Here is a 14930-nt window from a genome sequence, read left to right as displayed (position 1 = left end):
AACTTTAAAGCTAATAAAGTCATTAAAAACACTTTCAAGTAAATACATTGAGTAACAATACTTACTTAACTACTACTACAAATACTCTTTTAGTACCGCCTCTTTTAGTACCGCCTCAATACCAGCTTCAATGCATTACTGAAATTACATTTATATGAAATACATTACAACACCCTCCTATAATATTAAAACAAACAGCCGAAGGGGTCCGCCATGTTCCACAGGGGTGCGCGGGCCCCCAGGGGGTCCGGGGACACCCAGGAAAATAAAAAAGAAATGTTGAATCTTTTTCTTTTTTCTTTTTCACTTTTGGAATTTTTTGTCCCACGCTTTTGGTACCCCAAAATAGGGGGGCGCCACGACGGGGCGCGCGCGGGGGAGAAACCGCGCGACAGGACGTGCATTAACCCCAACTTTGCAACTACTTTCGCCTGCGCCCTTCACCGGGTATGGTCTAGTAGTGATAATTAGGCTATTTAATCTTTTGACCGGAAACCTGTAACATTTCTGAATATATTACAATTTATTTTGTATTATATCCACTACTAGTCCATACCCGGTGAAGTGTGCAGGCGAAAGTAGTTGCAAACGTTGGGTTATCCCGCGTCCCGTCGCGGTGGCCCCTCCCCCGCGTCCTGTCCTGTGTTAAAGTAAAACTGATATGCATTGCTCAGTATTTATTTTTGTTTAGTTTTTTCATCTTGTCAATTCCCAGTTTAACATTTTTTTTTATGTACACAAGAAGATTAGAAGACTAATAATCTATATAGAATCACCCATCCCCGTTGCACCTTAGGGGTTTTTATGCACTGCTATAAAACAAGGCTTTTTCAGGCAATGACAGTGAATCGCAGATAACCAAAGACCCAAGATAAAACAAATTCACTGGTGAGTGAATTTGTGGCGCTATAATAGGGCAATGTTAAAATTGGGTGGCATTTGTTCCTCAACGTAGTGCGAATGTTCGTGCAAATTTTCACCGCAATCGGGGTAACCGCCTTCCATTCCGACATCTCGCCACTCCGACTAGTGGCTTCCGCGTGCGGTTAGGGTTAGGTATAGGGTTCGTTCACGTCGGAAAGGCGACATGTCGGAAAGGCGACATGTAACCCGCAATCGGACGCTGTGTTCATGATTTGTGGCATTTTGTTCAAAACGGGCCACTCCTGCAAACTTTAGATGTCAATCTTAGCCAATCAGGATGGAATATGAAAAATCAAACTTGATCACATGACTATAGAGATCATGTGTACCGATTTGCGTGAAATTTTGATAAAATCTGAAGGCTTAATTTCCAAAAATGTGTTTTACAGAAGTCGGCCTCCTGGTGGCAGTATAAAAGGCAGATGCAAAAAATGCAGGGCAAAGGTTTTTCTTTGGCCTCTAGGGAGTGTACATACAAAGTTTTACACAGATCGGTGCAGTTATAGGTAAAAACGCAAATCGGCCTGTTATAGCGCCACCATGAGGCTGATTTGAAAATCTTCTTCATTTTATTTCTTCCTCGGCCTAGTGGGAATGTGCGTGCCAAATTGCATGGAAATTGCATGCTGTGTTCATGATTTAAGGCATTTTGTTCAAAACTGAGCACTCCTGCAAACTTTGGAAGCCAATTTTAGCCAATCAGGATGGAATATGAAACATCTGAAAGACGTATTTTGTTTAATGACTATAGAGATACTGTGTACCGATTTTCAGGATTTTTGGACAAAATCTGTAGGAGTACTGTCCAAAAATGTGTTTTGCACAAATCGGCCTCCTGGTGGCACTATAAAAGGCCCAAGTGAAAAATTTGGGGCAGAGGTTCTGCTCTGGCATCCAGGGAGTGTGTGTGCACAGTTTTGCTGCGATCAAGCCAACGGTGCCAGACATTAGCTGTACACACACACACACACACACACACACACACACACACACACACACACACACACACACACACACACACACACACACACACACACACACACACACACACACACACACACACACACACACACACACACACGGACGGACGGACAGGGGGTAAAACATACTCTCTCGCCATGCCTTTCGGCCTGGCGGAGACAAAAATGAATGCCACCTTTTGCATATAAACTGCCCAGACAAGCCAATCAAGAGGCAACTAACCCTCTGTAGTAAACAAACAGAGCTCAAGGTTCATCTGCCTTCATTCGTGACAGTTACCACACGGTCTCAGGTGGCCTGGCCAGGAGAGTGATCTGATTATTTCACGCACGCCATATTTCTTCATTCTAACTTGATTGCCTCAACAGTCATCTCCCATTACCCTCAAGACTACCAATTTGTAAATTGATTCAAGGTGAGCAGTTGCAGTGAATTGCAATAGCTACCCCAGTACCGTCATCCATAGGAGTGGAATAGTATAGGTGATTAACCCATTCAATCCGGGAACGCATGTGTGTCATTTTAGATTTCATTGGCTATTCAAAAATAGAAGATATACAAGCTCATAGCGTGGCACCGAGTGCCACGCTATGAGCTTGTGGATCTGCTATTTTTGAAAAATCTTGAAAATGTGTCCAATTTGTCCGATTCTACAACTCTGGTGTAAAGTTTTTTGAAAAAACATATATTGCTATATCAGTGGTTCTCAAACTTTTTCATGTGAAGGACCCCCAAAATGATGTGTATTTGGCCGCGGACCAAAAATTGTTATAGGGACCCCCAGAAGCAAAGATTTGACTTAAAAATGTTTTTAAAAAGAATATTATGTATTCAAAGATTTGCACATGTTCAAGATTTTTCAAGCTTACGAGCTTGTAGATCTGATATTTTTGAATAGCCAAAGTATAGAATAATGGTTATAGCTAAAAATCTAAAATGCCACTGAGATCCACACAGATGGTCTGGTTCTAAAAATCTGTAACCATATTTCTGTCATAATTTGTCTCTGTCTCTCTCCTCCGGCCACTCCCACATTCCATCCACCTCACCTCAGTTCTACCTATACACACCTTCTACTCTATATGACTGGACCCTCTCCACTCACCCTCTACTTCAAGTGATGTTACTGTGTTTCGGTCTTGGCAAAGCTAAGGTCTTGGCAAAGCTAAGGTGAGGCAAGAACGCTGTTCAGGAATCGTAAATCATAATGTCCCCCGTCAGCATGCAACATCGCGGGTATACCCGAAACGTCAAATAGTGCCATATGGTCAAATCCGTAACCAGCTGTCACCCGTTTCACGCCATGAGAGTGAAAATGCATTGGCTAAATTCATTAGTGGCCAAACCATCTTGTAAATGACACAACAATCGGTGTAGAAATGGTAGTGGGGTGTGATTTGGGCTTTGCTGTGGGTGGAGATGGGGGAGTGGCTCATGGGAGCAGTGCCAAGGTTTATTGAGTGGACCTGGGTGTGGGTCTTCCCACACAGACAGAGACAAAGAAGAGACACTGTGAAGAGCACTGAAAGTGCAACTTACCAACTGAACCAAATCCGCATGGCAGGCAATGTTCCCAGTACGCCTGGGCTGACTTTATTTTAGCACTGAAAGCATTTATATTCATTCTAAACTGAGTGTCTGTGTGAGGCCAATAAATGTGAATTTAACCTGCATCCAGTTGTCTGTCCATCCGTGAAGCTGAGAGGAACCCTCAGTAGCAACAGACTGCTACAGAAATAACTAATTATATTTCAAATATAGGTCGATATACAACATTTTACTTTAAAAACACTAGGTCTGCATAAATAGCTTGACACAACTTCAGCTTTCAAATGCAGTCTCACCCTTCTGGTTTCAAATATTTACCCTTCTACAATGAAAAGTTCTGCAGGCTGCTACACACAATGTGTAAATCAGTAATTGACCTTCTCTCTGACATGCAACATTCAGCACCATGGACAGCAAAGGATCAGAGAGAAAAATACAGTTCTTTTATTCACTGTGGGGACTTTTCCAACTCATATTTGAGGCAAGGCCTGTTCCTAGTCCCTAGTTGTGATGTGATTCTTGAGTCTTGACAAGCAACTTAATGAATTTGACTGATTACATCCATATAATATAACATTATCACACAAACAGGCAAAGTCCCTAGTTAAAGGATCTACACCATGAATTTGAAAAATAATAATAATATTTAATATCATATTGTTTATGTCCCTCAAACGTTTTTCAAAAGGTTTGAGCCTAAATCAAGCCTCAGATATACTCATTCCAACTAACTTCTCTCTGGCTTATAAAGCACTTTCACCTGCAATACCACATTGTCCTGTTTGGCACGGCGCGCTATTGAGCCAGTTTGTATGCATGTTATCTCATGGTTCTGTGTGGAAAAAGTACAAAAAAAAGATGTTTTCTTTTTTCTTTTCTTTTTTGGAACTGAAAAAACAGGAGGGATTTTACCAGACGTGACGTCACGTCTGGGTGAAAATCAGTTTGGTCTGTTGTGAGACCAATTTACAGAAAACCCCAGATATGCTGTGAAAGCCTGAGTGTTCAAACTGGGGTATTTTTTGGGATAGAAGAGAGGCAGGGGAGACCAAAAACACACAAAAAAGAAGGAAAAGTTAAAATTCATGGTGTAGTCCCTTTAAAGTCCAAATGCAACAAAGACAGAGAGAATCAAAGATGAAAAAGCTAGAACGCAGTAAAAAATATCACAACCTACTAATGCCTTAGAAACCACAACAGACCAGTCTAGGGGTGTTATGATGATACATGTATTAGGAACCATACTATGCTCTTAATGTTTTTTTATAATAAATCAACTTCTCTGTGCTCAACCAGAGCGTTGAAAGAGATCCCCCTCAGGGCCTGGCCTGCGCTCAACAGCCTAAACGACACAACCACGGTTACGTTTACAGTGCTGCATGCCCCTCCCACCCCCAACGAAAAAAAATACACTACTCACTGACAGTACGTTTTAACAGCGGGCGACTCACGGGCGATCGGCGGGCGACATCGGCCAAAAGATAAAGAAAATCCATCTTTCATCGCCCCCCCCCGCCCACTTCGCCCAATCGCCAGTAGTTGCCGGCTCTCATAGACATATAATGACGTCGCCCGGCGATCGCCCGAGAGTCGCCCGCTGTTAAAACGTACCGTAAGAGGCGTGCTACACTGTCAGATCAGCAGGTCTGGTCTGGTGTTCCCTGTGAACTGAACGATGGCAAGAGAGTGGTGGATAACATCACCCCACTGTGTGAAACACACACAGACCAACACACACATGGTGCTAATTTTACCCACAGCATTTAGAAAATGTTTTCGCCCCTATCCGTCCGTGTGCCCGTCCATCTGTGAGCAGCTAAAGAACCAGAGAATATGGGTTAGGTATAGCTCCATTATTGTTAAAAACAAAAACGATCATGTTATGTTTATGATGATGATACGACCTACGGTTCAAGAGTTATAGGCCAAAACCTGAAGCGGCCTGTTACAGCACCAAATGACGCAGATTTGGAAAATGTGGGGCGGAGGTTCTTCCATGGCCTACTGTCCTGTGTACTTTGCACACACATGGAGTGTGTGCAAAGTTTCATGCCGATTGGTACAGCGGCGTGTGAGAAAAGCTGCTCACAGACAAACAGAATGAATACATTCCAACTACAGGCAATCAACCCATCAAGCGGTAACACGTTTTCAAATTGAACTGACAATTTGATTTGACAACAGTTCCATGGGGGTCCTCAAGTAACATTAACTCATTTCCAGATTGACAACAACTTTTTGTAGCTGAGATTGGTAAAGTTTCAGCTAAAATAACTTTATCACCTCCAAAATTGCCACAAACAATGTGTTCAATTTTGTGAGAGCTGACAAGTTGCATGTGTCCTCATTTTCCCTCAGCTCAAGCTTAACCCATTAAGACCTGGAACGCATCTGTGTCACTTTTTGATTTGAGCTAAAAAGCATTATTTTACACTTTGTCTATTCAAAAATAGCAGATATACAAGCTCATAGCGCGGCACCGAGTGCCGTACTACGAGCTTGTATATCTGCTATTTTAGAAAAATCGGGAAAATGTGTGCAAATCTTTGAATATATACTTTTAAAGCGAACGTTTGTAACTCAAATCTTTGCTTCTTGGGGTCCCTGGAACAAAATATTTTGAGATGGGGGTCTGCGGCCAAATACATGTCATTTTGGGGTCCTCCTTGACATGAAAAGTTTGCGAACCACTGACATAGCAACATGTGTTTTTTCAAAAAACTGTTGGGATTTAGAAGACATTTTGTAGAATCGGAACCTCTTATTGGGTGTGTTTGACACTGGGCCTTGAGCAGAGTGATTTCTATTAGTTTTTCATTTGGGCAAACTTTTCCATCGTAGTCAAGGCTATGAAATGGAAGGAACAATGAAATGCCTGGATTGCTCCTTGGCAAGATCAGTGCTTTACCCGGGAAGGAGCAGCACAGCAGAGACAAAGCAAAGTGAAATACATTTTCCTGAATGAGCCATGCATTCCACCTGATGGAAACACATACTGTTACAAGAGACTCAGCATCCTTGCCAAGCAGTACCTGACGATGCCCGCTACCTCGGTTACATTTTAATGTATTTTTTTTAAAGCTGAACATTTTCTGACATTTATTTTAACAAGCAAATTTGAATATTGACCAGGGAGTCAAGGTGAGGCTTGCCAAATTTAATATGCATCCTGTATATTCCTGTGTTAATGAGGTCTGTCTCAGAATTGCTCTACCTCGACTACCTGCTCCAGTGTTTTTGACCTTTTGCCAGTCAGAGTGATTTGGGATTGTTACCTGCTCCTTTTGACTTGTTAGCCTGTTTTGATTTGCTTTCCATTATTGAACTCTCCGTACTTGCCCCTCCAGATATTTGCTTATTAAATGTATTGTTTGAACTTTTCTCTGCCTCCGGTTGCCTGCACTTTAGTCCTGCTCTCACAATTTTACTCTTTTTAAAGATTCTATTTATTTGGACAGGATCATTTATAATGACAGGAAAGTAAGGAAAAAGGTTGACATTACACTGAAAGGTACATGGTCGGTGCTCTTATTGGCTAAGCCTCTCAAGCACCCACTTTCTGTATTCTATCTATACCACACCGCTGAATACCCCTCCAACACAGTAAAATAAGTTCATTTAAGGATCCAGTTTTACATTCAGAGTAAAATGAACACTCCAGGAATGCATAAAATACCTCTTCTTTATGAATTATGACTTGACAATATTGTTATATTAGATACCATAAAGTTAAGTACTCAAGTGAGCCATGTAATCTATACTTCCTCTCAGAGGATAGGAGTGTAGAGGAGAAGAGAGACATCAAAGCAGAGCAGAGGGCAAGAGAGAAGTGCTAAAACATTGAGCTGAATATGGAGAGGCTACACCGTCTCTGGAGGAGAGGATGAACCATAATGAACTCACACAATGAATGAATCTACCTTTGGCTGTGATGGCAGGCTGTTCCCCGAGCAGCAACTTTATTCTCTTGGCGTGGATTTTGCCCTGGTAGTGCGACTGAGCCACGACCGCCGAGGTGAAGGACATGTTACACAGCGTGCAGCACTTGTTCTTGTCCACGTCGCCCTCCTCGCTGCCCTGCAAGACACCACACACTTGTGGTTAATGCTTCCATACAGGACTCCATTTGTAGCATTCGTTTCTGCTTTGCTGGACAGTGCAGTGAAGAGAGACAGGATGACATGTGATACAGTTCATGAACTAGATTTGAACTCGCAGCGGACTGCCTAACTGCCAGGGCCATCAGGACACACAGATTTTATTCCCAGCATTGGCACACTTAGAGGCTTTACTTTGGTGGGCTGCCCAGGTATATTAAAGGCTGCCAAAGTATTTGGAGAGCCATTTAAAAAAAAAATAACAGTCTGAGAAAACAACGTGGCACTGTGCACCGTATATTATTGTCTTTAGGGTGAACATCTTCTGGTGTTTGAAACTTGGAGACTGCGTTCATAATAGTCATGGGATGCAAACTAGGTCTGGTCTGTTTAGTAGTAATAAAAAACACAACCTTTCCACATTGATTAATTAGGTTTCTGACTCTTTGTTTTCCCAGGCTAAATATCCTCTGTAAGAATTGAAATGTATTGATAGTGTAGTATATTTGTGCAGGTGCATTCATGTATGCACGTGGATGTATACAGTACCCTCCCACTCCCTGAGAAATAGGGCATCCCCCGAAAGCCACATGATTTTTTTTTACATATTGTAAAGTACTAAATAACATGAGAGAGGTAACTTAGTTGAAAGAGATGACATGTAACACAGCTCATGAGCCCAGTTTGCACCTGACTGCGACACTTTGTGAACATGTAGATTTGGCTATTTTTGGTGCAAAACAACGGGACAGAATTTAGTAAAAAATCTGGTGTTACAACTCAGGAGCCACTAGGCAGCCATATTGGTATGCCCTAGTCTCTCGACATAAACTGTGGGCTCACACAACTCTCAGATGATTCTGAAAGCGCTTGAGTCTGAAATGAAAGGGCTGAAAATGCACAGATTGTGTAGCGGCTGTCAACCCCCCGCCCCCCCCCCCCCCCCCCCCACCCACACACACTTCAATTTCGCCATTGCAGCCGCGTAAAAAAGTCCTACTGTAAATCAAATTATTTGATTAAAAGATTATTGATCAGCAATGACAGTGGTTCACTGATTATACCATTATCGATCCCGAGTTTATTATAGATCAATGTTGTGTACCGACGAATATTGTTACGTTTATTATAGATCAGTGGTCTGTACCTACAGTGTGTTTTAAATGCATTAGCCTGAAGTGGAACCCAGGACACTCATATCACAGGTTTTAGTGAAAGGGGAAAAAAGATCTTATCAATGATACATCAAAGAGTCCATCACGCCATCCATCTGCCTGTGGGGCTTTTAGAACATGATGGAATCAAACACATCCAATGAATAATGGAACAGAACACTGTGTAAAAGTCTGAACACGACATCTGTGTTTTTCTGAGGGGAAGCCTTGTTCCGTGTAACCACTGCTAATAAGATTCAGTACACGGTCAGCCAGTATCCACCATGTATTAATTTAATTCATGCTAGCTACTCTGTCAAACACTTTTACTTTATGGTCAATGGATGAAGCCATGAAGGCTACCACTGTAGATAAAAACACAGTACTAGCATCATGTATGGTGTATGAGGTAGATAAAAACACCCTACTAGCATCATGTCTGTATAAGGTAGATAAAACACCTTACTGGTGTCATGTGTGGTGTATGAGGTAGATAAAAACACCTTACTGGTGTCATGTGTGGTGTATGAGGTAGATAAAAACACCTTACTGGTTTCATGTGTGGTGTATGAGGTAGATAAAAACACCTTACTGGTGTCATGTATGGTGTATGAGGTAGATAAAAACACCCTACTGGCATGTGTGAGCCAGCGAACAGATGTGCCTTGGAAAGACGTCATTTCTTCCAATATAAATTCAGATTAGGCCAACTGCAAAGAGAAAATCTCCTGACCAGGAGATTTTCTCTTTGCAGTTGGCCTAATCAAAATTCATATTCATCCAACTGTTAGATGATCCAGTTCCTGGTGGAGGGAAATGGATGCTGTTTCTCCATTTGGGAGAGGTGTGTGCGTGTGGGTGTACTGTATGTGTGTGTGCATGCGTGGGTTGAGGGGTCCTCATGTTTGGAGTAGGCCCACTAATAAATGCAGATTAAATGGATGAAGGCAGACTATGACAATGCCTCACCTGTAATCCCACAAGTAATCTCACTGATCTACATCGTCTGTAGATGAAGGGAGACACACACACACACACACACACACACACACACACACACACACACACACACACACACACACACACACACACACACACACACACACACACACACACACACACAAATCCACTGGTTGGCTAAATGGGTTGGTTGCTGGCAGGTTGCAAATGAAAGTCATTTGTGCATTCGAAGGGATGATAGTGGGGGAGATAGAATGAGGAATGATAACAGACCGACTGCAGGAGAAACACATTTACCTCAGACAACGCAGAAGGAGGAGAGCACAGTGCCATGTGCTGCACGCTTGTTAACTAGTAATGCTGCACTTTAGTTCCTTTTCCAGGTGGAATAATTTAGAGGCATCACTTGCTCTTACCTTTTAAGTCATCTAAAGTTAGTTGTTATACGATGTACTACTTCTGTTTTACTGTATAATAAAGAAATACATGTCTTTTAGAGGACCTTAAGAGGCATACAAAGGGGCACTTCTAGAATGACCAGTAATCACACCATTAATCTCTCCCACCACAGATTCAGATCAGGGAAAAAGCCCATCAGTCTGTTAAATTGCCATTACTGTAGATACATTCACCCATAACCTTTACAAACTTTAACCACTATACTCTACTATACTATTACTTCCCCTTATGCAGGCCTCTAGGCTCATCTTAACACCCCACACTACTTCCTCTGCATGTAAATGTGGGGGATTTACAGATTGAAGCTTGTTCTTTGGCTGTGCCTGTTTTAAGTTTATGGTTGTACTGTAAGTGATGGGATGTAAGGTGGGATGACAGGAAGTCTCTGTCTGCATGACAATTACAGAAGAAACACATTCACCCTCTGAGAATGCAGGGGGAGGAAAGCTAGCTGCCATGTTGGAGGTGGATGCTACTATTTCCTCCAGGAAAAAGAAATAAAGACTGGGAGTGCAGGGGAGCTGTGTCCCACCAAGCAGGCTCATAGAAGGATGGATCATCAATGCCATACCACTGGTCTGACGGCCCATTATTCCGTAACCTTTTAGATTTTTGACCCCTTTTGAACCCCACTTCAAAAAACTCAGACTGAAAGCCCATTAGTCCGTCGGCCCATTATCCAGACAACAAAAGCCCACTGCTCCAAATGCCCATTGCTCTATAAATACACACACTGGAGTTTTTTTTCAAGATTTGTATTTGTTACATCTCATATACGAGTAAAAAGGAGTAAAGCTCTTTGGTATCGGTTCCGCATGGCGCTGTGGTATAGACAACCTAGAGCGCAAAGCACGGCTAGGCGCTAAAATCAGCCCTGCCCTTAACACAAGAATGCACCGAATTCTGAGTGGCGAAAATCTTGTTTCGGCATTTATGCCTGCTTGGGACCTACAACATTGCAGGCAAAGTTCTTGCAGAAAGCAAGTGTGAACACTGTGCCGGCAGCACATGATATTGCTTACATATTCTAAGTGCGACTTGTGTTGAATATCTATCCATCTATACATTTGGCAGGGGATAAGACAGTCTGGTTGTGTTTTTAAATGTTTCATTCTTACTTTTACGATGCATCGGTCTCTGCTACAACTTGTCCAACTCACTGTTGGTGACGGCCCTTCTCTCAATATAAACTATGGCTCTCTCTCTCTTTCTCTCGCTCTCTCGCTCTCTCTGTCTGTCTGTCTGTCTGTCTGTTGGGTAGAGCAAGTATGCTTTAATAGTGCCACACTACGAGCTTGTAGATCTGCTATTTTTTTTTAATCGTGAAAATGTGTGTAAATCTTTGAATATATATTGTTTAAAGTGAACATTTTTAACTCTATTCTTTGCTTCTGGGGGTCCCTGGAACAAAACATTTTGAGACGGGTGTGGGCGGCCAAATACATATAATTTTGGGTTTCCTTAACATGAAAAAGTTTGAGCACCACTGATATAGAAACATACGTTTTTTCAGAATACTGTTGGGATTTAGAAGACATTTGTAGAATCGGCTTCAGGTCTTAATGGGTTAAAGCCTGGACATTTCTAGCCAAAAGGCACACACTGATACCTGCCAAACGACAACAGAGGTAGCCTAATCGGAACACCTAAACATAAATAAAGGCTGACAATAAATGTCTGGGCTCATATCAACACCGGGAAATCTCTCCATCAAAGCATAACAGATTTAACCCACAACAGTATTGTCAGTGTGTGATGTAGCCCAGATCATGCTGTGTGCCTGGATAAAAAGGAAGTCAAAGGTCCAACCATCCGTCCTCTCCCTCTCACAGTGTGATATCATCTTGAGAAGTGATGCAGTCTGACTCATTCTCTGACACACACGTGTAGAGTCTTAAAAATAGAAGAGTACAAAGCTGTACAAGCACACGCGCCACACACACACACGCGCGCTCTACTCCTAGCCATGGCATTGTCATTCATTGACATCATTCTCAGCACACACTATCGTATGCACACTTGCATACACATGTAGCCTATGTATGTGTGTGTACAGTATGTATACAAACCCTTCAATACAAAAATATAACAGAAGATGTCACCTCCAAAAAGTTAGGATGTATCATTTCACGGTTAATTAATACCAGATTAATGGGTGAGCTAATTGCAGGGTAATGTGATTAATGAAGAACCGGTCGTATGTGGCAGCTTGATGATAGCAGTGGATTTGCCTTGTTCAAAGTTATACAATACATAGATAGACAAATAAAACACAAACTGTATGCTATTATTTAGCAACACTGCAGCACGATTTTGTGGTGTATTAAAGTAAGCATAATGACAACACCAACATACACTGTATTAATACAGTATACAAGTGCATGTGATGTGTCATATACTGTAAGACTAGGCTTGTCACAATTATTACATAATCGTCTAATCGCAATTATTTGAGATAATCACATTTATTTTTGCATAATCGTCCTAATCGTTTCCATGTTGAAAAATGTTCATACATTTTCTAACATTTTCCAAAAAGAGCAGAAATAGCAGATCTACTTGTCAGCTATTTCCGCTACTTTACTTTACGTGTTTTTGAAAGTAAAAATTATTAAATATGTTAGAAATGTCTTAGCTCATCCTTTAATGCATTATTCATGTATCGGAAAATATACAGTTAACCTCCCGTAATTACAACAATCAATTAACCCATTCTAAACTGATACAAAGATTTTATTTTTCACCCAGGAAACTCCACAAATGTTCCGCAAAAAGCCATGGGAACATATGTACATGGAATGTTCAGGAGTACTAGCTTTTTGGGCCAAGGTTGCATTATCTCTGACTGACATGACTGAGATAAATATACCTTGTTTACCACACATTTTATGAAATGATGATTCATCTCTTAGCTGAACACTTCATAAGAAGAGAGTGTTAATGGCCGGTTTAGTGGCAGCAACGAAAATGCTTAGTAATGAGATGGAAACCACCTCATAACCTCAGTATTCATCGTTGGAAGTTGAGACGCTTGAGATTGGAGGCGTCCAGTGCACAGGGAGCAAAGACAGAATCGATCCAAACTTGACTTACTGCGGCCCAGAAGGTTAAATCAGTACTTTAGCATCAGAGGTTGAGCAATAAGCATGTAAACTGAATCTGCTTTGTCTTTTTTTTTGTTTAGTTTTTTTCCCTTTTTCCATAAGCAGGTTTAGAGGGTATTCAACAACATAATTATGATTTGTTTTGGTTTTCATTTCATTGTATTGTTTAAAAATGCATGTGTTATATACGTATATACATCATGGTTTTTCCTTTACTTTAATGTTTGTGCGAACCCGGGGGTCTGGTGAGGGGGTTAAGAAGCGCCCTGGGTTGTTTTGCAACCACAGGACCGCCAGATCAGAGGAAGAGACTATTGCTATTGCTAGCAGGCAAACTATAGAGTACATGAGTACATTAATGGCCACTGACGGACAATCTATGAACTGAAAAGATACACTTCTCTAAGTTATTGTGGGACTTTGTGTGAACTGTTTGTTTATCAGTGTGCAATGCTAAAGACACGTTAATCACAACTTTTTGTCTGACAATTAATCGTCATCTTAAATTTCATAATAAGACAGACAAACAGACAGACAGACATCGTGTTTTAGCAGCTAAAGGCAAATGTTAAATATCTGCCAGGAACTGTTCACATGCACATAAGAATTGTACAATGTATTTTGTCTAGGACACCCTGCTACACATTCATAGTACATTTACACACATTCACACTGGGATGCTACCCTGCACATCCCATCATCCAATCCCCACTGTTGGAGACATCCACCACACTGGAATGATTGGAGGTCAAATACAGTACCTTCTTCAAGGACATGTTCATGGCAGCTATTTACGGATTACATGTTCCTCTGCATACAATGTGCACAGAACTGTATCAATTTAAATTGGCTGCATATGGCTGCATATTGGAGAATTTATGGAGATTCATGATAACCTCAACAATAATAGATTAGTCCGCCTTCTAAAAATGATTTTGAAGAAGAGCTTCATGGTTGTGGTTAAAATAATCCTGGTTATTTTGCTGAACATTGCAATCCCGATTATTGTTAATGATAATTGTTTTGTGGAAAAATATCTATTTTAAAGTTTGATTATTGCCTTTATTGCTGCTCAAATACTATGTAATGACCTCTGTGATTTTATTCTGATGGATCGGATGATGGGTTGTGCAATGCTGTTGTTTATAGTAAACTTTGGCAAGGAGACAATTAACAATCACACTTTGCACATTACACAGAACGGCTATAGGCTATAACATTGGGGGGGGGGGTAGGCTATAACATTGGAATGTCATGTTTGTGTCCTAGTAATTACAACATGCAACACTACAGTACTTTACGATGTGTTTACTGTCCAAACACATCCATACAGCCTGTCTACGCTGGTTGCACCATAATGATGTAATGAGAGTCCTTTATTATATCCCTATCCCCCATTACCTCATGCTTTTTCATAAAAGCACACAACCACAAAACATTTTCATTACATGCCCCAGACCGAGAGAAAGATGGAGGTAGGGCATGCTTCCTGGCAGAGATTTGCAGTCTACTGAGCACACTAGGGTAGAAGGGGGTGAAATCGATTCATGTAAAGATCTTGATTTTTGTATTCTACGATTCTGAATCCATTTCCAAAAGTCAATTTTTTTATAGTTTCACTGCCAGTAATGTTGACTTTCCTTCCCGGCTTCCGCAGCTGTCGTGCAACAAGCAGTGTGGCAGCTGTGTCTACAACTGGGCTA

At 41.4% G+C, this 14930-nt stretch overlaps 1 protein-coding gene across 1 annotated transcript in view; it reads right to left on the bottom strand.

The window, feature by feature from the left end:
• The window catches only part of zmat4a (zinc finger, matrin-type 4a), a gene marked incomplete at its 3' end in the record, with an annotated part of 107706 nt that overhangs the window by 33208 nt on the left and 59568 nt on the right, over nucleotides 1-14930 (bottom strand). The window contains exon 4 of the mRNA XM_084055777.1: nucleotides 7374-7530. Coding sequence (XP_083911903.1) covers nucleotides 7374-7530 — 157 coding nt within the window. The remainder of the gene's footprint in view (nucleotides 1-7373; nucleotides 7531-14930) is intronic.

The sequence above is a fragment of the Gymnoscopelus microlampas genome (assembly GCF_963454915.1).
Source record: "Gymnoscopelus microlampas genome assembly, chromosome: 4".
In the NCBI taxonomy this organism is placed as follows: domain Eukaryota; kingdom Metazoa; phylum Chordata; class Actinopteri; order Myctophiformes; family Myctophidae; genus Gymnoscopelus; species Gymnoscopelus microlampas.
Note: the sequence above shows the minus strand (reverse complement) of the source record. Positions and strands in the feature narration are given on the sequence as shown.